This window comes from Mus caroli, chromosome 7 (genome assembly GCF_900094665.2).
Source record: "Mus caroli chromosome 7, CAROLI_EIJ_v1.1, whole genome shotgun sequence".
Taxonomy (NCBI): Eukaryota; Metazoa; Chordata; class Mammalia; order Rodentia; family Muridae; genus Mus; species Mus caroli.
Genome location: NC_034576.1, coordinates 146,447,893 through 146,475,084, shown reverse-complemented (window position 1 = coordinate 146,475,084; position 27,192 = coordinate 146,447,893). Strand labels below are relative to the sequence as shown.

General features: G+C 49.2%; 1 protein-coding gene across 2 annotated transcripts in view; it reads right to left on the bottom strand.

Moving 5' to 3' along the window:
- Shank2 (SH3 and multiple ankyrin repeat domains 2) overlaps positions 1-27,192 on the bottom strand; it is a 449,788-nt gene that overhangs the window by 107,151 nt on the left and 315,445 nt on the right. For both annotated transcript variants that reach the window (XM_029479123.1, XM_029479124.1), the window contains 2 exons: positions 24,542-24,624; positions 22,898-23,022 (listed from right to left, as the gene is read on the bottom strand). In XM_029479123.1, coding sequence (XP_029334983.1) covers positions 22,898-23,022; positions 24,542-24,624 — 208 coding nt within the window. The remainder of the gene's footprint in view (positions 1-22,897; positions 23,023-24,541; positions 24,625-27,192) is intronic.

The following is a 27,192-nucleotide window of genomic DNA, read 5'->3' as shown; positions in this document are numbered from 1 at the left end:
TCTGTATAGCCCTGGCTGTCCTGGAACTCACTTTGTAGACCAGGCTGGCCTCGAACTCAGAAATCCGCCTGCCTCTGCCTCCCGAGTGCTGGGATTACAGGCGTGCGCCACCACGCCCGGCCTAGGCCACATTTGATACCCCAAAAATTCTTTCTTCCCTTGATAAATTCCACATTTTGATACTTTGTAGAAAACCGTCTTCTATAATGAAATTATCTCACTACCCTATCTACACTGGATGCTACCAGGCAACCCTGGTGTGCCAGAGAGGTGGGCAAATAGCCACATACTGGCATCACCCTGTATATGGTGGATGTGCCAACACTGTTACTATAATGACCAACCTGGGGGAAGGTGAGACTGGACATCAGAGCTTCTGGATTTTTTAAAAAGAGATCTATCAGTTGTGTTGATTTGGAAGGTGTTGTGGTTAGTTGTGATTGCTACTTTGATTTAGTATCACCGTGGGAAGAGACCTCTGGGCATGTCTGTGAGTAAGGCTCTAGACAGGGTTAACTGAGGTGCAAGATCAACCATAAATATGGAAGGCACTCATGGGCTGGGGTCCCAGCCTGGAGAAAAGGGAGGAAACAATTTGAGTACTAAAGCATTCATGTTTCTCTGTTTCCAGAATGTGGATACAATGTGACTAGCCGCCTCACCTCCTGCCTTCGAGCCTTTCCCTACATGATGGCTGTAACCTCAGGCTGCAAGCCAAAATAAACCCTTTCTCTCTTAAGTTGTGTTTGTCCAATGTTGTGTCATAGCCAAGCATACAAGCAAATAGCAGGTTGTTGAGTGGGGAGGACAGAATATAGCAGAGTAGGCAGAAGCTTTTGGCTCCCCACACCTGGGCAGACATGCAATGTGTATACATACATAACTGTGTGCCTGTGCATGCTTCAGTGTGTGTGTGTGTGTGCACATGTTTCCTTTCACACCATGAGCAAGCACTACAGTGGCATGCACTGGCTTTCACCTTCCCATCAAGCACAGTTCTAGCAGCCTAGGTCTTTGTCTCACTTTTAGCTGAGTTTCTTAAAAGGGGCCAGACCTACTGAATGCAGATATCCAGTGGATGGTCTGTATAGAAAGTCCATAAGCCAGGCAACCATGAGAGTTTGCAGATGGCATGATAAGGTGCCAGTGTCTTTGTGAGGTCTCCTACATTCCTAGCCAGAGCACAGTAGCCCCAGAACACAGGGGCTGTATATGTAGTCCAGGAGCTGACATAGGGTAGACACATTCAAGAGAGAGCTCAAAAAAGCCACGTCCTGGAGGATTCAGCCAGCCTGCTAGGGAACAGCCACCATAGTGAGGACTCTATTGTGTCTAGTACATATGGCCCTGGAAAAGGAACGCAGGGCATATAAGTGTGCTGTATCATCTACCTGGGAAGCCACAGACCCCGGAGAGCCCTACAATTCCAGATCCCAACAGCCCTAGGTCCCTTGCAACCCAGTTCTCAGCAGCCTTGTAAAACATGAGCCTTAGACCCCCTTCATTATGAATCCCAAACTCTACAGAGCCCATGGTGGTCCCAGTAAATTACTGATGTGGTGTTCAGCTGATCTCTAGCTGACCAGCCAGCCAGTCTGCTGTGTGCTGGCTTGAGCCCTGCTTGGGGTCTGCAGCTCCTGGTCATTCACACAGAACTCACTCTGCCTCTCCAAGACTCATCCTCCAGGCCTGTGTGAGGTAGGCCCTGCCCTAGGATCTGCTGCCAGCCCTGGGGGAAGGGCACGGCTAGGCATCCTCAGGACAGCCAGCAGCCCACAGTGGGCTGTGAGAAACACGGCAAATTGGGGCTAATTTTCTCCTGCAAAGAAGTTGATCCTCTAATCTGGTAAATACACTAATCTTCGCTGCACTGCTCCGAGCCCGAGCTTCTGTGCTCAGACCCAGGGGGGAACGGGCCTGGCGCAGAATAAGACCACTGCTGCAGGCAGAAGCACACACTGCCAGGAAATGCAACTCTCAGAGCTGGCGAGGAGGGAAACATTTCCAGTCACCGAGAACCCACCCGGGTATCGGGCACTGCATTGACATGAGGCTTACACGGCCACCTACACACCCCAGTGACAGGCAAGGGAGAACATTGGTCGGTGGTAGATCACCCTAGGGTGCTAGGACCCCAGCCCCACCAGATGTTCCTCCTCCTCCTCCTCCTCCCAATCCTGCCTCCTTTGTATTAAAGCAAAAGATGAGTCACTGTCGCAGACAAGCAGGGCTGTGACTTAGCTCAGATGAGCCATTAGATCAGGGGCCAATGTGGCCCAGCTTCAATAAGTCTGCTTACGAGTTACTTGTTCTATATATGTTAATAATTACCAGTAGGAAAATTTCCTAGAAAAATTCCTATTCTGACATCATTTAAATAGCTGCACACAATGACTGGCATGGTGAGGTGCCCAGAGCAGGCATGAGGAGGCAAGAGGCTTGCTCTTGGGGCTTCTCAGAACACCCATACGTCTCTGTGCTGGGGACGCAGAGGACAGTTTCAGGCTTTGGTCAGACTTGAGAAGAAACTGGTCCACATTGGCTGTTACTGAATACTCCAGTTCTGAGTGGCTAAACAAAGAGGTTTGTCTCACAGGCTGTGAGTCTAGAGTGCTGAATGATCTAGAGGCTGATGAGGACTGATGGTCCTTCACAGCGGTGTCCCTCCCTCTATCCTCATGCAGCAGAAGGGACTATCTCTAGGGCATAGTTTTTCATTTTTAATTTTAGATATATGAGTGTTTTGCCTGTACATATGTATGTGTACCACATGTGTGCAGTACCCACAGAGGCCAGAAGAGGGCATCAGCTCTCCTGAAATTGGGGTTACAGGCAGTTGTGAGTTGCCATGTTGGTGCTGGGAATTGAACCCTGGTCTTTAAGAGCAGCCATCTTAGCATCTGAGCCATCTCTTCAGGCCCTGGAGTCCCTTTTAAAATAAATTTAGCAATCCCATTCTGGAGAGATGCTACCTTGTCCAGATATGCTCTAAGACTGCCTACCACACTGGAGGAAGCGATCTTTGCCCACATGGGGGGGGGGGGGGGGTATAGTCATTGGTCTGCAACATGGAGGGTCTGGATCTTGTTTCGTCCTAAATTCTTTTCCATCTCTTTCTTCTTATAACCCATTGTCTTGAGACCTAAACTGTAGGAATGGGTACCCTAAGCAGTATCTGTCATGATTCTGAGTTGGGGAATGAAGAGTAGCAGCCTAGGATCAGGGCATCTTAGAATATGCAAATGAGTTGGAGTCCTAGAGGTGGAAGGTCACCCTGGTTTTCCTGCCTAGTCTCTAAGTCTGCTACCAAGTGCACTGCTGAGAAGGGCACAGGGAGATGAGGCCATTACACAGAACAGCCCATGAAGACAGAGATGGACAGAATAATATAGCCACAAGCTAAGAGAACCCTGAAGACGGCCAGCTGGAAGAAGCAGGAAGAGCCCTGCAGGACTGCTGCCTGCTTGCTCAAGCCACCAGTTTGTGATTGTTCCTATGCCCTGCCGCAGCATGTCACAGCTGTGAGTACTGTGAGCAGACAAGGTAGATGACACCTAGGTTAGGGACCCTCCCTGATGTCTTTCACAGTGCTGTCTCAAACCACACCTAAGTAAAACCAAACAATAAGACAGATTCGACTCAGCTGGTAGGGTGCTCACTTAGCATGCAGAAGGTCCTAGGTTCAATTCATAGCACCACATAAGCCAGGTATGGTGGCATGTGGCTGTAATCTCTGCCCTTGGGAAATGGAGACAAGAAGGTCAGATGTTCAAGGCCATCTTTGGTGGATACATAGTGAGTTCGAGGCTGCCTTGGCCTATATGAGACCTGGTCTTAAAAACAGCATCAAAAATCCCCCCACACGTCTTCTGCTATGTGTTTTACCCACAAGGGCTTCGGCCAAGGTCTGAATATAAGGCCTGTTTCATCAGCAGCACAGGGTGGGGTCTGTATTCCTTCCAGGCCCACTGTGGGGTCCCTTCCTGTGCCTCAGCTTCCTGACAATGGGGGAAGGGCACTAAGTGCAATTGCAGTTGACTGGTCCTGATGGGAATGGGATATTGTGGGATTTCACTCCCTAATGGCTAGAAGTGGCTGCAGTAGAGGCTGGCCACCTGGGTCCCCATATGCTGAGGTTGAATGAAAACAGTTTGTATCAGGGCACAGAGGGGAGCCGACTCTGTTCAAATGAATAGCCACATCCTTCTGGGGAAGAGCATGTTTGTTATAGCTTCTGGCAGTTCCCTAACTGATACAAAGTCTGACATGGATTAAGTTATGCAAAGGGTAGCCAGAGGTGGTACCCAGGGACAGGGATTGCATGAGATGCTGTGCCTCAGGTCAGGGTCTTGCTGGGTAAAGGGGGCTGATTTGTCTGTTCTCACTAGTTATACTCTTTCAGGTGGCTCATTTCAGATGCTTCTGGGAGGGAGATAAGCACAGGGCTCCATGTGCTAGGGCAAGCAAGGCTCATAGGGCAGAGGCTGGGACCCACCACATGCCACAGCTTTCTTCAGGGAGGCCCCCTGTTGCACATTTCTCCAGTTGTCAGCAGGGTCTAAGGAACCCAGATCCAAGCATCCCAGGACTTCTTGCCCAGTGCCCTAACCTCAGCCTTTGCTTAGCACTGGGCCATTGGGCTGGAAAGAGAGAAACCTCTTTCCTTAACAGTGCCCCTGGGCCCAGTAGCTGATTTCCCATTCCATCTGAATTTAAATCTATGTTTGCAGAGCTGGCTGGAGATTGGGTCCCAGAGGATATAGCAGCTAGGCAGTGACAAAGGTCCACTTAGCAGTGACTGTGGATGGAACAGGGCCCACACTGGTTCTATCCCAGAGGAAGCTGCTTTTGTGGGTGGAACGGTGGCTCAGCTTGGCTTATGAGGAGGCGGCTGGGGTTGGCTAATGGCATTAGGGGTGCAGTAAGATGTACTTTCAGTGTATTTGCTAGAAGAGGACATGCCTCCCAAGTCCACACAAGCTCAAGATGTGCCTCCCATGTCCATGCTAACTAAAGATGTACCATGGCCTGTGTTTTTACTAGGTGCTCTTCCTGCCCACTGACATGGACCTCACCAGCCATCATCATCCTTCATCCTAGAGAAATAACATCAAGGGAGTGTACACTGGACTTCCTGTAGCACCAGACAGAGGTGGAGAATGACAGAAGCAAGCTCTGCACGACTAATAAGCAATGGAGACCCCTGGACTGAGAGCTGTGATTTCCTGGGCTTGCTTGCTCTTAGATATACAATATATACTTAAAAGATATATAAGAAGAAAATGGCAACTTGAGGGGTAGGGGAGGGGAGGGAGGGGGAGGGAGAGGGGGATGGAGAGGGGGAGGAAGAGAGGGAGGGGGGAGAGAAAGAGGGGGAGGACTAGGGGGAGGGAGAGAGGGAGGGGGAGGAAAAGAGGGAGGGGGAGGGGAAGAGCTGGGTCCCTGTTCCCTTACTCCCTTCCTGCCCCCTGTTTTAAGGTAACCCCATGATCACAAGGTATGTCTCAGTCCTTCCAGAACTTTCCTTTCTTAAGATAGGTTCTCACTCTGTAGACCAAGCTAGCCTAAAATTTACTATGTGTTCCAGGCCAGTCTTGAACTCATGGCAATCCTCCTGCCACAGCCTCCCAAGTGCTAGGGTCACAGGGGTCAGCCATCACCCCAGCTGCCTTTCATGATTTCTTCCTGGTATTTATGCTCTCTTCAGCCATTTGACATTGAATGTTCACTCTGAAACAAAAAAAATCACCAAGTCTCTCCCATAGTGTTTTGAGTTTACAGTTTTGTATTGGACTGCATCTGAGCTATCCTTGGCCACATGAGGGTGTGGGCAGTATTTTGTGCAAACTTTTGAAGAAAGCACGAATGCCATCCCAACACAGCAGCTTCACCACAGCTGCCTGCGAACCACCTCTTCTCTGTTCTCCACTCTCTCCCATCTTAGAAACTTCTGTGTGAGCCTGGAAAATGGCTTGGGGGGAAGGGGAGTACTTGTCAAACATTTGTGAGGAACTGAGTTTGGATCCTCAGAACCAACAGAGAGTTGGACATGGTGTGTGTCTCTAATCCTAGGACAACACAACAGGATGTGAGGTGGAAGCAAGAGAATCCTTGGAAGCTCATGGGCCAAGTAGCTTGGTATCCACAGTGGCCAAACAACAAGAGATCTATCAAATAGGAGAACCCCCCCCCCCACACACACACAGAGGCACACACATACAGAGACAGATACACATACATACAGACACTCAGAGAAATGCACACACACACACACATATACAGACACACAGATACACATACATATATGCATAGACACACATACATATATACAGACACACACAGATACAGACACACACATACAGACACACACATACAGACACACAGACACACAGACAGATACAGACACATAGACACACACAGAGATACAGATGCACACACAGACACAGATACAGACATACACACAGACACACACACACACACACACACCCCTGATTGTCAAATCTCACCTGGTCTCAGAGCCCCAGTTTGCTCAGGTCATTTTATTCCCATCTATTTTTATTTAAAAACAAAATTCAAAAAACAAACAAAAATCCTCTCTGTGTGTGGTGGTGTATGTATGTGCACATGTAGGCCATGTCATATGTGAAGGACAACCCCTGGTGTCTTCTCCTTTCTTGAAACAAGGTTTCTCATGCACTGCTATGAACACAAGTCTATGGTGAGATTTATGGGGATCCTCCTGTCTCCACCTCCAGTCTTTCTGTGGGAGTGCTGGGATTATAGACACACACAGCCAGAGCCAGATTTTTACATAGGTTCTGGGGATCCGAGCTCAGATCCTCGGTTTGCATGGCGCCCATTTTACCCATCAACCTGTCTTTCCAGTCTCATTAATGCCTTCTTTGTTCATGTCCTCAACAGACAACAGTTCCTGCCTTTTTGACCCACGTCTGTGTCCCAGACACACAGACAGACACAGACACACGCACACACACATCCACCAGAAAATGAGAAAGACAGAGATGACCTGGCAGGGATGATAGACATGTCTGCAATTAACCAAAAGATCAAGGAGCATCATGAATGGGGGTGGGGGAGGCAGGGTCTATGAAAGCCCCTGAAGCCAGACGCCAGAATTCTGGGGCAAGAAGAGAGAACAAGCTTGGCATAGGAATGGCCTCAGGGCCTTCAGCCTGCTCTCCGGGGAAAAGGACCCAACAGAAGGACAGCTCAGGCCATTTTATCTGGAAGGCTCATCAAAACCACTCAGGGAACGTTAACTGACAATAAATAAGATTTCTTCCCGGAGCAGATGAGGTCAGGCAAACACAGGAATTAAAACAAATTACTGCCCACCCTGTGTGGGTGCCACAGTGGCCGAATTGCTATTATAACTGCAAGGAGGTAATGAGGCGTATACCATGGTTTGGAGGATGCACTGCCTGCCACCAGGCCTGGAGGTTGAGTTATCTCATGTGCTGTGACTGACCGAGTGACCACTTCTGGTTTGTGGAGACAAGTTTGGAAGGCTGAGGCTAGGCAGAGCAAGCTGGGCTGACCCCCATCTCGGGGTAGCCAGGATCCCTAAGAGTCCCCAGTGTTTCTTCTGTCCTGGAATAACAGTGTTTGGGAATCTGTGGATCCAGTGTTGGATGTGGGTTTGAATTCTGCCCCATCACTGCCTTACCATAACATCTCCTGCCTATATCATGCTCACCCTCAGTTTCCCCATGTGCTCAGCTTCCCTCCTGGAGCCTTTGAGGGTGGGGAGATGCTAGCACCATCAGCATACTACAGCACGCCCGCAGAACGATGACAGAAATATTCACTGCCACTGACCTCAGCACTATGTGGACCCAACATCTTGCAGAACGGTATCCAAAAGAAATGCCCTGGTTTTCTATGTCTTGGGGCCTTTATGCTCTCTGCCCATTTCTGTCAGTGGCCCATCATGTGCCTCGGGCTGGAATGATTTGCTCTTCCGGGCAGGATGGGGAAGGTCCATCTGGCTGTCTGACGTGCCTGGCTCTACATGGCCAGCTGGTCAAAGGCACTGCCAGCCCTTCCCCCGAAGTCTGTCCTAGCCCAGGTGCACGAGCAGGCTGTCCACCATCAACACTGGTGCACCCTGTGGCTACAGCTCATCTCTCAGTGCATAGAACTCTCTGGGCCTTCCCCATGTGACGATGTCACCAGTGTCCCTCTACACCCCAAGTTTCTTCTTTTACAGTTGCTTTACTTTGGAAGTCCTTGAGCCCTGAGTGTGACAGAGACATGGGCTACAGGTCTCACCCATACCTACTTCACCAGACACTAACCCAAACCCTCAGCCCACATATCAAAGCTGATCCAGATCCAGATATGTAACTCAGATGCACACTGTGGCCCCAGTCGCTGCTGAGAAGGAGTTCCAGAGAATTAAGGTCCACACGCCAAGGAGAGGTTCTCAGGTTTCCCATCTCTAGTGGTATTTCCTAGCTACTGATAGGAATCTGAGCAGGAGCACATGGCACCACCTTTGGAGGTTTGACTCTACACATTGGTATATAATAGATCTGTCTTCGGGCTTTTTACTGCTGTTACTTTATCATTTCTGCCAAATCCCCATCTTTCTTGTTTCTGTCTTTCCTTATCATCTAGTATCTGCACCACAAATATACCATATCAGCTAAGGCTTCTATTTCTTTATCATGTGAACAAGAAGGGTTTGATGGGAACCAATAAGCTACACTCCCAACTGAATGACTGAATGTACCCTTGGAGGGTGAGTGGATAGACGAATGAATGATGGAAGGGATGGAGATATAAATTCTGGGTAGACTTATGGGTGGTTAAGTGGATGGGATGATTAATTTATGGATAGAGAGATGAATGGGTGGATCGATGAAAAATGGGTGGATGAATGGATAGACAGTTGGGAGCATGTATGTATGTATGTATGTATGTTGTATATATGTATGTATGTGAGGATGGATGGATGGATGAATAGATGGGTGAATGGATAGATGAACGAGAGGGTGGGTTGTTGGATCAAAATTGGTTGGATGGGTGAATGGGTGGATGGGAGGGTGGGTGGATGGATGAATGGATGGATGAACAGATGAGTGGATGGGTGGAAGGATGGGTGGATGGGAGGGTGGAAGGGAGCTGGGAGGTGGACAGACATGTGAATGGATGCATCTCTTTCAGCACATTCTCACTGAGCACTTCCCTCCATGTTCTGCATGGGCCACATGGAGATTCATGACCTCCTTTTGGATCTCAGACATGTGCCCCCTTTTATCATTAGGGCCAAGAAGGATGTTGGCTGATCCTGGACGGCGACTGAGGAGCTTTACTTGCTGAGTGAGCCAGGACTTCGAGGATCATTGTGCCGAACAGCAGCCAGCAAGCCTTGTGGGCTGAGAGAAGCACCCAACCCTCAGACACAGATGTGTACTCAGCCAGACCCAAAGCGGAAGGATGCAAAAAGCCATGGTGGCTCCTCATCCTTTCTGTTCTCAAGGCCAGAGCTGAGCTTCACTTTGCAAGGATGTTCAACCTGCCAAGTCAGCACCTCCCCTTGCTCTGAACTATTTTTCCAGCTCCGTTCCAGGTGAGGCTCTGAGACACTATGTGCTAGGGATGCCTGAGCTCACACGCCTTTAATCCCAGCACTTGGGAGGCAGAGGCAGGCGGATTTCTGAGTTCAAGGCCAGCCTGGTCTACAAAGTTTGTTCCAGGACAGCCAGGGCTACAGAGAAACCCTGTCTCAAAAACAAAACAAAACAAAACAAAACAAAACAAAACAAAACAAAACAGAAAAAAGAAAAAGGAGAAGACAGAACTATTTTAACTAAACTGAGCATGTGAGTGTATGAAGGAGAAATTCCAAGAAAGCTGCTTGCTGCAGAGAGGGTGCTCAGGAGACACAGACGTTTCGCCTAATGCTGTGTTCTTGCAGTCCATACTTTTCCTGCAGTCAGTGTTGTGTTGCAAGACTTGTGTGTTGAGCTTGGCCTCTGTGGGTCAGCCTTTGTCTCCTCCCCAGTTACCATTGCTTCTGCACAGTGAGGGTCCGTGGTAGATATTCCCTAAATGGACAGTGAGCACTGCTCCACAGATGAGCATAGACTGGCCATGTGATCCAGCAACTCCACTCACCAGGTGTGAACAGACTGAAAACAAGCGCTCAGATAAAAGCTTGAATACAAATGTTCCCAGAAGCCATCTTTGCTACATTTTTAGATGTTGTAACAAAATGCCTGGGCCCAAGTAATTCGTAGTGAATGGATGTTTATGTGACTCATGGTTCTGGAGACTGGGGATTCCAGGCACATGGAGCCAGCATCTGCTCCACATCTGGCTGAAGGCCCGTGCTGGGTCATGGTGAGGTGAGGCAGGACAAGTGTGCTAGCTCAGATCTTTCTCCCTCTTTATATAAAGCCACAAAGGCTATCATGGACCACCCTCATCTAACCCTAATGAATTCCCAGAAGCCTGTCTCTTAAGACCATCAGCACACATGTGCTCATTACTTTTCTCATCACTATGGCAAGACACACAATGGGAGCAACTTTAGGGAGCTGAGGGATTGGGCTCATGGCTCGAGATGATTCCTGTCCATCATGATGGGGACAGATTGGTAGCTCTGTGGGTATCAAGAGTGCACAGAAGCTGCCTTACATCTCACTTGACTAGGACACAGAGATGGGACAGCAAGAGAGACCAGGAAATAACCCGTAAGACCCATTCTCCTGAGTCCTGCTTCTTCCACTGAGTTTCCACCTTCTAAGGGCTCCACAGCCTTCTGAAACAGCATCACTAGCTAGGTGACAAGTGTCATCCATATTTCACACCCCAAACAGCAACATAATAGTATGGATTCCAAAATAGCGTTTCTAACGAGGAAAACATGATCCTGGAATCCTTTCCGTGTGTGTGTGTGTGTGTGTGTGTGTGTGTGTGTATACATATGTTTGTAAGCTTGCACAAGCTAGAGGAGGACACTGGGTGTCCTGCTTATTTATTTATTTATTTATTTATTTATTTATTTATTTATTTATTTATTTTTACTTTATTCCCCTGAGAGAGGGTCTGTCACTGAACTTAGGCTGGTGACCAGCGCGCCTCAAAGATCTCCCCTCTCCATCTCATCCAGTGCTGAAGTTACAGGCCACACCTGGATTTTTAGATGAGTGTTGAGATCCAAATTCAGATCCTCAGCAAGTGCTCTCATCCACCGAGTCATCTCTCGGGTCTCCAGCATCTGAGTTTTGAGGAAGAGTTACAAACTACAAGGGCAGCTTTATGTATAAAAGGCCTAAGTGGAGACAAACCAAAATTCCCGTGAATGATGAATAGGCATCTTGATGTGGTCAGGCCACACCATTTACCTATGAAAGGCACAGAGAACCAATCCATGTATGGCATGGATGGAACCAATGAACAGTGGTGCTGGGATGGGTCTGAGTTTCTTGTGTTGCTGTGATGACATACCTCCATAGAATCAGCCCAAGGAGAAAGGGTTCATTTTGATTCACAGTTTCAGGTTTATGTAAAGCCATCATAGCTGGGTAGCCACGGGTGCAGGGCAGTGGTGGGCATTTCCTAAGAGTCTGAGGGAGATGGTCCACATCCCACGAACACTCAAGAAATGGAAAGCAAGGAATTCATGCTTGTTAGTGCTTGGTTTGTTTTCCCTGTCTCATATAGCCCAGGATCCCCTGCCCAGGAAATGGTTCCTCCCATGGTTGAGATAGGCCTTTATACATCAATGAACAGAATCAAGATGACCTCCCACAGTCTTGCCCAGAGTCCCAGGTCATCCTGGATTCTATCAAGTTGATAACACAAAGCATCCCTGAAGGCTCCACAGTGCCTTGCCCTATGTCTGAAATGTCTAGAGTAGGCACCCCCCCCAGCCTGCAGAAACAGGAAGCAGGAAGTGGCCATTTTGAGGGCTCACGTGAAGATGAGGGGTAATGACCAACAGCAACAGGATTCACCTTTGGGTCAATAACAATGTTCCAGAGCAACAGGTGTGATGACAGTGTACCATGCTGAATGAGAAAGCCATTGAAGGCTGGGAAGATGGCCCACTGGGCACAGGGACTTGCTAGTAAAACTAATGATCTGAGTTTGAATCCAGAAACCCATATGGTGGGAAGGGAGAAGCAACTCCCAAAAGTTGCCTTTTGACTTCCACATGTATGATGGGGTACAAAAGTCCCCCCCCATGTACAAACACAAATAAATATAAAATTTAAAGATTGTAAGCATTGTATACTTTTAAATGCAAAAAATAATGTTCACAGCATGTGTCTTTTCAGTTAAAAAAACTATTTATGTGTACATGTGTGTGGAGCTTTGTGCATGCATGAGTACAGGTGCCTGAAGCATTAGATTCTCTGAAGCTGGTGTTAGAGGCAGCTGTAAGTCACTTGATGTGGGTGCTGACAAGTGAGCCCAGGTCCTCTACAAGGACAGCGAGCACTCTCCTTCAGCTCTGGAGTGCATATTTTAGTACAAGGATAAAAAGATATACTCAAATGAGGATGTCTGATAACATGCATTGCTACAAGGTAGATAAAGCCATAAAGCTACCCTGTGACCCTCATGTGCTGCACAACTTCCCTGCCTGGCGGTCTCTTCACCTGCTTGCCTCACTGGCTTCCTTTCATGTGTGTGTGTGTGTGTGTGTGTGTGTGTGTGTGTGTGTGTGTATGTGTATCACGACTGACTTACTCAAGCCAGGATGAAGAAGAGTTAATGAAAGACGACTACCAGTCAGAGTGGGGGTGGAATGTTAACAAAATCTCTAATACTTTTGAGATCAGTACACACATCCTCTGAAAACTCCAAGGTTGCAATTGGTGTGGAGTAGAGAGCTAGACACTGGCAGACAGGGCTGGACTGCTGTTTGTTGATCCCTGAGGTTCCTGGTACTCTCGGGGGTGGGGAGTGGGGTGAGTCTGAGAAGAAACACCTATCTCTTTGTCAGGAAAGGATCTAAAGTCTCCCGAGGTCCTGATCATGATGTCTGCTGTGTCACCTGTGTGACTGACATTCTGTGACTAAACCCATCAGCTTCTAATGGACTCAGGTTCTGATGAGAGATACCATTCTACATGCCATGCAAAAGCAACATGTGAAAATGCAGAGATGAGACATATGCCTAGCAGAGACAGGAGACTGAGGGAGTTCATGCAGTTTAGGTAAGGAGGCTAGGAGAAATTTAGAGGATCAATGGTAAGAAAATGAGGGGAGTGTCCCATCGGAAGTGAAGGAACATGGGAAAAGCCAGAGGCAGAGCTGTATCATTGGACCAGCAAAAAGTCAAGTGATCAAGTCAAGGTAGGTGAAGGGTAGAATGAGGAGTTACCCCTTTTGAGGCTGAAACCTTGGGGCCCTATAAGCTAAGGTAAGGGCTAGCTTCTAGTACAGGACATTTCTCCCTGGAGCTGTGGACAGAGCACAGATGGTAGGACCAGTTGAGAACCTGGTAACAACCCTCCCCCACCAGGAGACAGGAAATCACAACGGTACCACCCAGGACTAATGTCTCAGCTGCTAAACCACAAGGGCAGAGACTGGAGTGTGCAATGGTTAGAGCCTGATAAGGGGACCAGGTCAGCTCAAATCCCAGTTCTGCTACTCTGAAGCTCTGTGACCTGAGGCTGCTATTCCCTATGTTAACCCTACTATGCTCCAGTATCTTTGGGAATTGGGGATTGCATTCTGGTGAGGGTTAAAGAGTTAGCAATGGTGAGGGACATACCAGAACTAGCCAGAATGGTGTTGGAGAGGGATGTATGTCTAGGAAAACCCAAAACCTAAGTTACTGTATTGGGAGCCAGGCATCCAGCAGGCACTGGCTTGCCTAGCACTGCCATGCCCAGGCCTAGTAAGTCCTGTTTAGTCAGGACTTAGTCCTAGTTAGTCAGCTTAGTTCTGGTTACCTGTAATTACCTTTCTCTTTGGCTTTGATCCCAATTCTAGTGCCCAGGACTTATCACAGGGCAGTCATAACAAGTCAGCTTCTGCCCTTGTGATTCTCACAGCTTATGAGAGAGACCACACTCCATGGCAGAGCACATGGGGAAACTCTCCCTTGGGAGATGTACCTGGCCTGGCTATGGCCAAACAACAACCACCATCCATAAAAGTAATAACCCTTTTTTTATAAAACACTAGCCCTGAGTGCCTTGATCATACTGATGGAGGTTCCTATGCCCCCACCCTCTCTCATCTTGCCCCACCCAGGGCAGTCTAGTTGGGAGAGAGTAGTGTATTTGCTAGTTCGTGGTTGATCCTGTGAGACTAAATTGCAGAGGACATTTTCTGACTCCCACAGCCTTACACAGTGGCTTCCACACCTCCATCTCCTCTTCCTTCTCATCTCAGCTCTGCAAGTGTTGATGTGCACACATACTAACTTCCAGGGCTGACGAGCTCTATCAATTAAGAGTCCTACAGGGCATTTGGCCCACACCCTTCCTTCAGTTCATTTACCAACCTAACCACTTGGATCATAAAACTCCGAAGCACAAAAGGGCACCACAGACAGAAACAAATCAATGCTAACAAGATTCCTGCCAGGCACTCTAAGAGACAGGATGCTTGATAGGATGGGTGGAAGGCAAAAAGGTCCCTGTGTTCTCCTTCCAGGGTTAACCAATGGGTCCATCAGAGGACCTTATACCCCAAACTTCCAATCTGCCTCCTTAGGACCTCATCTTTACAGTCTGTGCCAGGTAGAGATAAATTAGGTAAAGATAGATGGGCATAAGACACAACAACCACATGACTCAGGACTTAGCCAGGGCACTGACCAGACACACAAAAAGAGAGACATGCTTTGCAGGCTGCCAAGACTCAAACCTCCCACGAGGTCCCAGGCAGGCAATTTTCTGAGGCTCAGTTTTATTATCTGAAAGATGGTAATGCAAGAGTCCCAGGGCTTGCCACCACCAGATTCACACTTTAAGACCTCTGCTATGTGACAGGTGCTGTGTTGACAGTGTGTATAACCCATAGGGAGAGACACTGTACAAGGGAAAGGGATGTTAAGTCAATCACACGACACCAGAGATGATTCTGACAGTGACAGAATCATGCAGCATGAGCATGAGAGTCAGGGGCAGCCAGATGGTCCTGGAAAGGCCTGTTTGGGAGTTTGGCGCGTGAGCTGAGACCTTAGCAACAAGGCGAAGGCGGGGACAAAGCACAGGAGAGATACCACAGATGCTCTGCCACACCAGATCCTCTATACACCCTCGTGGAAGAGAATTCACTACCAAGCAGATGAACCTTGTCTCAAAGTAATGAGCTTCCATGCCTAGACAGGCCAAGGACACAGGGAGGGGCTATGATAGAAGATACAGGGAAGGAGAGTTGGGGATTTCTGAAATATAGAGCCCATTTCAGCACCATGGACAGAGGAAACGCCACAGTGCAGTTTCTTGCTCTCCTGCACAGTGACCAGCCACACACAGCTGCACCTGCTCAAAAAACCATTCAAGGCCTTAATGCAGCAGCCTCAGCCATTGTCAGCACCATTACATCTGTCTACTGCCCACATTCACCCCGAATGTTACTGACCCTCAAGCTCTCCCTCCTCCACACCGACTGTGGGGACCTTTCTTATCCACTAAAGCCTGGTGGCAATACTATCTTTTCCCCTGCTACATACTTTCTTTTTGTTTCTCCTCTAGACTGTGAGATCCCAAGAAGCTGTAGCTAATTCTTGTTTTTCCTCCAGCCAAGTGCCTCCTGGGTACCCATTTATCAGCTGCAGAAATAAACCAATGAATTGGGTTTTCAGATGTCACTTATCCCCCAACATTTGCTCATCATCCATGATATCAGGGTCTGTGCTGTAAGTTCCACATGTGTCTTTATTTACAGGTAAGATACTGAGAGACTTGACGTGAGTGATGTGCCCATGTTCACACAGCTAAGAGGAGGCAGAGCCCGGACTCAGACCTGGCTTGGCTGAACAACCTGTGCCCTTGACCATGGGTCCTTTCTCTCTCCAACCCACTGCACTGCCATCTGCCAATCCCACAGAGTCTGAGCACAGCAGCCATGGTCCCCTGAAGTGATTCGGGATCTTTTTTTAGCTTGAAATTGAAATCACTGATGCTTCAAATTAGAACCCCACAATGAAAGAGCCAAGTCTTCGGAGCTGCTATGGTGAAGCAGCCTGCATCCACCTTTTCAGCAGAATCTCTTTGCTACTTTGGAGCCAAAAAACCACCTGTTCTTAGTCAGTATGGAAGGTGAGGCTATCAGTTTTCCGGGTCCAGGGATGTTTGAAGAAAAAGAATGTGGCTTTCCAGATGACGAGGGGCTTTCCTAAGAGAAAAGCCACTTTAAACCCTTAAAAGTAAAGAACCCAATGTCAACAGCCTTGGGGATCTCACTCTCATGGCTGTGGTCCTAGAATGGCAAAGATTTCCAATGCTGTGATCCTCTGCAAGCAAACTGCAATGGCTTGGCCAGAAGTAACAGCTCTATGGGAACAGATACACTCCACACTCAAGAGGGGGACTAAGGCAGCCACTGCTCATCTTTGATGCGAACCAAAGCTGACAACCCAAGAACAAACACAACACCATGCTAGGAATTCAGCTCCAGCCCTGCTAGTGTCCACTGGTGCCTGGCTTGTCATACTGAATTGAATGTCCACGGGCACTATTTGAATAAGATATAAAGATTTAGGAGAAGGCAGAGGCTAGAATTCCTACATTGGCCATTGGGGTCACCAGTGAGCATGTGATAGTCTCTGGTGATATCCCAAAAGATGAGACCAAGAGAGTGAGAATGAGATAGAGGAGAGAGAGAGAGAGAGAGAGAGAGAGAGAGAGAGAGAGAGAGAGAAGGAGGTGGAGTATGAACTAAGAGGCACAGCTGTGGTCTAGACCAGAGGGAACCTGGTACTGAGGAAGCCACAGAAAGGCCTTTCCTCAACCCTGGGATTTGTCCCTAGGGGTTAGCATATGCATAGCAAATGGAAACTCCACGATTATGTGAAAACCAGGCCCGTGCCAGGGCAGGACTGTACAGGGTGGTGAATGCTCAGGGAGCAGAGATATAAGTCAAGTTTGTCTGCCAGGGGCTTAGGGGAGGCTTTAACAGGGTCTTGTATTGAACAACACCTAGCCTGACTTGTATTTGTCACTGTACAAGGTACACATCTGAAGGGGGTCACTGCCACCGCAAAATCACTCACCATCATTATAACTTATTATTATTTATTTGACAAATGTTCTCTGTTCTGAGTCAAGCATGTTAATGAGGCAGAAAGACAAGACACCCATCAACAGATACTGACAAGTGCTAGCTTTGTGCCCAGAACTTCTGACCTCCAACCTTCCTTGGAGAGGCTGGGGTAGCACGCAGTTTATCTCAGGTGACTTCATTCTCAGCACCACACGCTACCAATGAGGTGGGGCAAGCCCCCCTCATATGTTTATGAATAATGCTCTCAATAGAATACTCGGACTGACCAGTTTCGGCTGCTTTTCCCACAAGCCCTGCTGAGGTCTGAGGCTTGGGGATGCAGTCTTGGAGGGAGCAGTAGGGTTGGTAGCAATGGTTTAGGCAGATGTGTGTGTGTGACAAGTCCCATCTTTAAGAACCCACCTAAGAAAGCTTTTACAACACACTCAGTCTCTGAGGAGAACCCCGGGACATCCCTCTTAGCGTCCTCGCTTCAATATAAACCGAGATTATAAAAAAACGGTTCCAGGCATCGCTGGTGCAAGTGTTTAATATGAGGAAAAGGTAATTAGCGATCTGCAGTGTGGCTGTTGGAGGATGAAGGATATTGCCGCCTGCTTTAATTGCAAAGAAAAACCTATTTAGGGAAATTAACACAAAAAACGAGATCGGCCACTTCAGGGCTAAGACAACAATCCCAGAAACCACAGGGATTTTTCACAGCCCAGCACCGGGCTGGCTGGTGAGGGAAGGCCCTGGACAATTACTAACACCAGAAAACCCTTTTCTGGATACATGCCACCTTGGCCCAGGAGGCCAGGACAACCATTCCACAACACTGTGCTCCATAACCTTCGAAGGAATGTTCTATTTGTAAAATTAATGAACACACACACACACCACTGCAGAAAAGCTGAGAATCAGAAAAGTCTGAAGCAAGTGGAAGGTGCTCTTTCCCCCCCCCCCCCGGGGTGGGGGTAGGGCAGGGATTTCCTCCCTGCCTGTAGATGGGCTGATGCAGATAATTTTGATTCTACCTTGCTCACTAAATAGAAGTGCATTATACCCCATGGGCATGGAGGACTCCTTGTAGGGCTTTGTGAAAGGCTTCTGTGTGGAGCCAGAGCAGATGTTGGCTGTCTCTCCTTCCCATTCTCTTATTATTTTATTTGCGTGCCGTGAATGCTGCTTGCTTTTGATGCAGCTCCCTAAGGATGGAATCTTAGATGTGAAATTACCCACTCGGCTCTCTGCTTCCCGTAACATGCTGCCATGTTGACCTCCCCAGAATTCCTGGTACTCTGTGTTTTGCTCTAACAGCACAAATATGTCGTCACCAGCAACAGGTACGATGGTTCTGGAAAATGGTTGCTAATTTAAAAAGAAAAAACAAAACAAAACAAAAACCTAGCACATGCCCTTTGCCTTAATTCCTGCATTACCCACAGGTTGGGGAAGGGTGTGGGTCTTAGCTCTAGGAAGTGGAGGGCATCCAGTTAGGCAGTCTGGTCAGAGCTGAGCGTCTAACACAATCAAGTGTGTGACCTTGTGGGAAGTCACTGAAGGTCTCCATGCCTATTCTAAAATAAAATAATGACATTAGAGGTCATTTTTTAAGTTCTGTGCAAATCAGAGGAAGAAATGACTGTGACTGGTGTACCTTAATGACAGTCAGGAAGGACACGGGCCTTCGGTGGCACTTGCATCAGATGCTGTTTGCTTACTGTGCATTTCCTGGTGAGTTGGCTTAAGGGCTACTAATAACATATGGGGTATTTCAATTCTGGCCAGTGAGGCCTGGGATCCTCTTGTCTCAACTTCCCAGTGCTGGGATAGATGCATGCCTCTGCACCCCACTTTTTACATAGGTACTGGGATCTGACCTCAGGTCCACAAGTTTGTGCAGCACTCTCCAGAGAGACCCATCTCCCTGGCCTCATACCTCAGTTTTGTGAAAGCACTGTGCCCAAACTCCCACTGTGGTTCTGGCCTAGCAGGCAGGGCCTGGGACCAGGCCTTGCATCTTTAATAGGCATTTTTGGTGACGGCAATGCCAGTCTCAGAGGATGAGCCTACGAGCTTACAGGACATCACGGTGACAGCCAGCTCTCCTCCTCCTTTTCCTGTGCCAGTCATGCACATCTTTCTATGGCTTTCTTGGCTATTGGAATTCCCAGCCTCTCACCCAAGCTGCACAGAGAGCGCATTTTCCCAGCCACTCCATGTCCTCTGAAGACCTTTCTAGATATTGTTACAGGGCCAGTTGTCAAGTCTCTTAATGAGGAAAACATAGAGACACAGTCACCAGTGTTCGAGCTTGGGGCTCTGTTTCTACAAACTCTAGCATCATGGACAGAAAATGCTTTAAAGCAGAAACAAAAACAACCCACTGCCCATACTAAGCACGCCCAGATGTTTCCCCTTGTCACAATTCCCTAAGCGATTTAGTCTAACAACCATGGACAAAGCCTTTACTATATAGTGTAAGCATGGAGCGCTGCTCTCAAGTCTCAAAGGAGCTAAATGGGTTCTCCATCAGCACTGGGCCACTTTCTACAAGAAGCAAGAATATCTTTCAACCTTGGTACATCGGGGTCATGTAGCCACACTACTCTGACCAGTGTGTGGACATCAGAGTGACTGCAGTCAAATGTCCTCAAACATGGGGTGCACACACACACCCTCACTCAGAGCTGAGTTCTCATGCTGACCCCCCCCGGGGGGAGCTTTTTTTCCCCATCCCTGACTTCAAGATAGCTTATCAAAGGGGCTGGCAAGAAGGCTCAATCGATAAGAACAGCTGTCACCAAACCTCAGAACCTGAGTTTGATTACTGGACCCTACTTGGTGAGCACTGTGGTGTGCATGTCTATACGCACACATGTATGCACACATACACATACATGTGCGCATTTGCGCATACAAAGACGAAGTAAGTAGTGAAAGACTTAAAAGGTTGACAGCGCTTTACTCAAATCTTAAGAGTGTTTTAGGAGTGAAGTGTAGTCACTAAGGAAGGAAAAAAACAACAGAGAAAAACAGCTCTCCTTAACACTTTATCAGGAGAGAAAGAAACTCTAGATGGTAGACTAGAGAAAATCCCGTACAACAGGAAGCTCTTCATTATGGGCTCCAGCGCCAGGCATGATGACAATGTCAGGGCAATCTGACCGAGTTAAAGAAAGAGGGATGGAGCTTTGTGGATACTTGAGATGTTAAAAGTCAACCCCCACTTCTAAAGTGGCCCCTTGGTCCCGAGGTTCAAACCACAGCATGCAATTTTAGAAAGCAAATACAAAGTCTGATATACTTTGCAGGGTTTTTGTTTTTCAGGCAGCAGAGAAAAGGGTTGCCAAGGGGCACGGGGATGAGGACCACACGCTGGCACTTGAGGTAGCTTTGTCCATGGGTACCCATGCTTCGTGGAGTGCTGTAGGGGACAGCTTCACCCCACACATATTCATAAGGGAACACATAAAGTTTTTTAAAAACAATCCCTTCAAGGTGGAAAACCGTTCACTGAAAATACAGAGCAGTTGTCCCCTGGGAAGCACACGCCGATGTAAGGGCTTATAAATGATTTTAATATCCTGATGGCAAAAGCCAGCAGCCAAGAAACAACTTATGAGAGGTACGGACTTAAATCTAAGCACCTAACATAGAGAAATCTTGAGTTTCACCTCAGGCAGCCTGGGAAGGAGAAGACAGGAGCCTGTTTGCCACCTCCAGGGGTCTGCATCCCACAGTCCCATCATCAGTATATGAATGTGACAATCGGCTTTGTGAGACGATGGCTCTGATGTGCTAAGTTTTCCATAGCCCATGCACAAAATTGCAGAACAACATACAACCCTAACAGACCTTGGGAACCAAGTCAGACAAGCCTAGAATCCTGGAACTCAGAGGCCACTGGAACAAAATGCCTGTTCCCCAAAGGCAGCTTAGCATATCAGAGGTTTTTAAAAAAAAAAGTCAAAGGAAGTGCTACAAGGACAGAAAATTGTGGGGTGGTATGCAGGACATCCCCAGGAAAAGTGTCACCCCAAGGCATTTCCACTTCAGAGGACCAGGCTTGTTTTATTGACTAGTTTATCATGGAAACAGTCAAGTGAGCTGAACATCAGGGGGTGTGCATCCATCTGCAGCCCTCATTTATTATTGAAGCCCATCTCACACTCCTGGAGCCCCCTTCTCTGCCATCACACGGCCACCCACACACCACTCATAGCCCCAGTCCCAGGCCACGCCCCCTCTGTCTCTAGTGTCTCTCATACACAGGAAGAGGGTTTGCGTCACAACCGCATCCTACAGAAGATGATTCAACCCTGTCTGCAGTTCCAGGAGGTTACAAACCCCATGAACTCAAGGAGTTGCAGCCGGCTCCGGCTTCTCCATTCTGGAAGAGATTCCAACTGCTCTGACCCACAGAAACCTGAATTAGCTCGTGCCTCCCTCAGACCAGGCTCTGGGCTGTCAAGAGTAGTTTAAAGCATCTTTCAGCAATGGCAAGAGAGCCACATGTGACTCCTTTTTACCTGCCTCTTTCCCTAACAGATGTGTTCTCTTCTCCCTCTATTCCTGTCACCCTTACTAGTGTGAACGGACTCCAGAGAGATACAAAACCATGATGGGCAGACAGAAACTATCGTGGGCAGGTGACGTATAACACGGAGCAAAGGCTTCATGTGCCATCTTACTGGGACAGGCTAGGGTATCCTCTCTTATTGAATAGATGTGCATTGAGGTCACCCAATTGGCTGGGTGAGATACACCTGTTTACTATCTCCACCTGTGTGTGTTTTCTGACAAACTTGAGGCAAGACTCTGAGTGAACACTGGGAGACAAAAACCTACTGACCAGGCCCGTTTGGGTCATTCAGATCATAAAAGAGGCCATTTTTCCAACCTAGTGCATATTCGTTCATTCACACTGCTTCCAAAGAGTAGCAAGCTGTCTCGTATAGTGAGATCCAAAGTAACACCTAAACCTGCAAAGAGGCAGGATGCCCTGAAGCACCAGGATGCAACAACTTCCTCACTGGCACCAACATACAACCCGCAAGTGACGTTCACAGACACCAACACTTGCACACAAGAAGACTCTTCAAATGACCAAACATTATCCTGCTTTTGGGTTTGAATGAAAATTAGCTTTGAAAGCTTCTGCACACTGCAGTCTCTTCTCTGGGCCTACTCCAGCCCCTCTCCAGCCCCACCCCAGCCCCATGCTTTGTGGTCCTTAAAGACCAACAACCATGCAATGAACATAGACCAAACAACTCATAGCCACCCACAACACACGTCATGCTAGCCCACACCACACAAAGGCTTGGTGACTTGTCCTTAGGACACAACAGGAGTGGGCAAGGACTCCCCTCCTATTATTAGAGTCAGAGCTGAGCCACCCACAGATCTCATGTGGCTCCAGCATCATGACAATGTCTCCATCTTCCTCTTGAAGACCAGTGGCCAAGTTCCATGTATGCCTTCTCCTCCCAAAGAGCTACGAAACCACTCGAACATCAGGGACAGAGGAAAAGCATCCTCCATGGGTAGGGTACGCTCGAGAGAATACAAGCCATGTGGCCTAAGTCATCCACCATCTGGATGGCTGTACTCAAAACCACAATCCTCTCTCAAGTGAGAGTCGGCGCTCTCCCCAAGCAGTGTGATACAAACACCTGTGCCCTACCTCAATCAAGAAGTCCCCGGTCCTTAGTCCGGCTTGCCATGCCACCCCACCTTCATCCACGGACTCCAGGTACTGCAGGGCTGGAAATGCTGGCGTGGGTGTGAATTCCTCAATGGGGGTATCAGCTAGGAAGACAAAGAAATACTGTGTTTGAGTCTGGGGGATGTTTTCCAAGTTGGTTATCCCACCTGCCCATGGGACTCTGGGAGGAAGAGGGTCACAGCATTCCCTATTGGGAGGCAGTGGTCCTGGCTGGCTTGTCCCAGAGAGGGGCTCCTTACTCACATGCACACTGGTATTAATATAAGCTATGGAGCCAGGTGCATGCCAGTGTCCCCTCACGCCTCCTGGCCGCTCTGCCGAAACCATAGAATAAAGTGGTCTGCGGAACATGTCTACATGTCTGTCATTTTCTTTAAAAGTATCAATGACTAAACATTTTCAGTTCTAAAAATGGAAAAGTTCCTTCCCCAACCACACAGGGCTAGGGAAAGACCATACTGAAACCGCCTGCCAGTTTCACAGCTATACAGACTTGCAACCCAGGGGATTCAACTTGGAACAGGGACAGAGAACAATGTTGACCCAGTGGGTGGCTGCTGATTTGGAATCTGCTCTGAACTCTCTCCAGGGGGGAACCTGGCTTTCTATGACCATCACATGACCAACATGCCTCTCAGTGGAGCAAGGCTGGGCTTTTGGGACCTATGGGGCTGCTGAAGGACTCTCTTGGTCCTCCTGAGAGGCTGGGGGTGGGGGGGTGGGTGGGTGGGAAGGTGTGATGCCCAGGTTGGGGGAGGGGAAGGCACATCACACAGGCATGGACCTGTACCCTGGGGGTGGAGAAGACTCTGCTCTTCTCTTTTTGGATGGATTGCCGTGGGCGGTCAGAGCCCATGGCAGGTGGGCAAGCTAGCCAGGGAAGGATGCCTCCTGCACAGGTAACTGCCACATGGCTGACCTCCACCTGCCTCAGGCAGACGCCTCTTCTAGAGCAAGCTGATGCCATTTTGCTGTAGTTTGGAAGGGAAGCCCCACACTAGGGGCCAGCGTGGGGCACTGCTTTGAGATGTGTCCCAGAGCCTCCCACTCCCAGGCCACAGGGTGTGGGGTGCTGCCAGCTTAGTTGACGGTAGAGGGGACCTTCTTTTCTCCTTGCCTTTGCAAAGTCACCTTAGAGGTGAGTTGGCAGACACCTGCCACCCTTAGAGCTGAAACCCATCCCCAGCACAGGCCAGCTTCCGGGTGCCTCAAACTTGGGCTGGGCCATTCTGGGTATCAGATACCAGGAGCTTTGAGAGTCAGCACTCTGTGACTAAACTGAAGCCCCAGCTGCAGGGTCTCCCCAGGATTGGGAGAAAGAGGTGGGGGGGGAGGGAGGGAGAGAGAGCAGCTCATTTGGAGCAGTACTGTAGATGGAAAATTAAAAACATGCCTGCAGGAAGCCTAGATGTTTTCTGAGGAAGGCAGAATGTTAAAGAGCATCGTTGTCTAGCAACCAAGTGCCCCCAGGAAAATGCTTGTTTCATGCTTATTTCCAAGCTGGGGAAGGTTCTTCATACAAGCCTGTGTACACCACACACACACACACACACACACACACACACACACACACACAGTGGAAAGGGATCCCAGAACACTCACCTTTTGCCCCTCGGAGCACAAATCCAAAGCCCTCGTTGTCCTTCTTTTGCAGGACCACCGTCTTGTCCTCAATAATGCAGTCACTGTAGAGAGAATTCCGGGGATAGCGACCATTATTGTAACCGGTCATCATCACGGTGGCTGCTCCACCGCCGGGGACGCTCATCATCACAGCCAATTAATCACCCAGCTCAGATCCAGGCAGCATGGAGGAGCCTGGGCAGCAGCTCGGTGCAGGAGGAGCTGGGGGTGGGGGGGTAGCAGGATGGGCGAGCGGGGCACAGTGGGATGTGGAGGGGGGCGGCGGGCGCGGGAGCCAGCCAGGGGAAGGAGTCATGGATGCTGAAGGGGCTGCCCAGGCCGCTGGGGGAGCAGGGGGCCCAGCTCAAGGGACCCGGGGGCCGGCCAGGACACCGCCGCCCAGAGCAAAGAAAGTAAGTGGCCCGGGTGGTGGCGGCGGCGGCAGAGGCAGCAGCGTGGTGAAGGAGGTCCCCAGGCCTGTCTCGGCCAGACGCATCTTCCAGGGAAGCAGAAGAAATCAGCCGGAGGAATAACCAAGACAGCTGCTTTGCTATTTCTTGAAGGGGCTTAAAGAGGAGATCGGGTTCTCTCCGTTTGTTCTGTGCATGAGCCAGCAGCAGGCACTGGGGATGCAGAGACCTGTGCTTTGCAGCCAGCGCCCCCTCCCTCCCTCTCCCCCGTCCTAGGGAATGTAGTGTGCAGCAGGAGCCCCCACAGTCATCTGATGAGCCCACAGTGCGACCGGCGCGGCTGCCTGGGCGTCATCCCGCGCAGAGCAGAGGAGCCGCAGGCTGGGCTGGTGGCCGGCGGGAGGGGGAGCCGCCAGCTCTGTGTCTCTCCTCGCCATGGAGGCCAACGCTGAGGGGTGAGGGAGTGAGGGGCTCAGGCCATTTCAGTCCTACCAGAGCCAAGGAGGGCAGCGGCTCCCTCCTGAGGAAGATGCCTTGCTGAGGACAGCGAGGGCAGCAGTATCCCTACTGCAAGGAAGACCAAGAACCACAGGTCTCACCTCTTTGTATAGCATTTCCATTTTTAAAGGAAACAGACTAAAAAGCCCCAACTTTGCTGTTCCGGCCAAAGCTTCCTGTCACCAACATTAACAGAACTCTGACTGTCCACCTAGAGGTGCGCGCAGGGGACACAGGACGAAAAGATGCTGCCTAATAAATTGAGAGCCACCAAACTCTGGCCCTTGTCGGCCTTTTTTTGGTGGCTGCTCTGGGGCAGGAGACAGTGCTGTCTGTATCCCAGATTCAGCCATTGCCCCCGCCCCCCGGAAGTAAGTCAGAAGGCAGGAAGTCTGGGGGTTGAGGGCTGGAGAAGGAGGGAGAGGGCTTTCTTCTGTAGAGTCCCAGTAGGAGGACACAGGACATGGTGGGCAGAAATCACAACAGGAGTAGCTGAGCCCCAGACAATGAAGAAGAGGGCTGTGGATAAAACATGGGTTGGGAGTGAAGAACAGTGACCGCTCTGAGTCCCAGAGTGGTGCCAGTCAGTTCTCTAGGGCTTGGGGTCTACAGGAGGCACAGGACCTAGGTAGGGTCTGGCCTGCAGATAGCAGTCAACTAGAACAGGGCACCCTGGACCTGTTGGAGCAGGAAAGCCCCTTCTAACCAGTCTAGCAGGCCTGGCCAACCTTTTGTCACTGTGACATTATGTTGACATTCTCAATTACAAAGTTCACACAATGAAGTTACAAGAAAAAAATATGGCAAAACAATCTTACAATGTTTGAGTAAGTATAAAATTTTGGGTTGGCCCTATTCAAAGCTGCCTTGGGGTGCATGTGGCCAGTGGTCTGCTGGTTAGACACACCTGGTAACAGGTGAGGACAGAGTGGTGGCTTTTCAAGGTTCCCAATGGGCAAGCAAGACTGATAGTGTCTTGCTTGAGTTCACAGAAGTCACTCAACAGTTACCCATCACCTGGTTATACTAATAATGCCCCAAGGAGAATCTGTGTTCTGGGAATTTGCTATGCGGGGAGTTAACAGAGGCTGGGCAGTGTCATACTCTGCAAGCACAGTGGTCTAGGCAGGATGACTAGTCACAGAAGTCTGAGAAAGTGGCTGAGAAGCTCACCTAAAACCTTGCTCTGTCTGCTGACATATCCTGCCAGCCCCCTGGATCCTGCTGTGTGAGACCCTTTCTACTCAGTTCTCAAAGCCCCCTGTGCCAGCAGGTCCCACAGGGGTGATGAGAGCCTCTGGGTGAGTCATTGGGCTGGCCTGTAGGAAGTGACAGACTCTTTGGTCCGCTGCACCCCATATTGACAGGCTGTGAGGACAGCTCACAGTTACTTGGGTCTGCTGTGGTTGGATGCCATTATACCCATGATAGTGTGGTTTAGTGACAAGGCCTCAGGGAACCCCTTTTAAGTGTGGTCAGTAACTGGAGAGGCTCTGGCTAGCAGCCAGGACCTGCCATCACATTAATGGTTGGAAGGAGAGCTGGAGTAGGACGGGACTTGTTGCTGTGGATTCGGGCACTTTACAAGACACTGGGTGAAGCAAGCTTATGCCAGACCCTTTGATCTTTGAACTTTCGTGCCTACCCTAGGTATCTGGAATATAGACTCAGGTCCCTTATTGGATACTCTTTTCCTTTCTCCTCCAACTTTCACATAGGAAG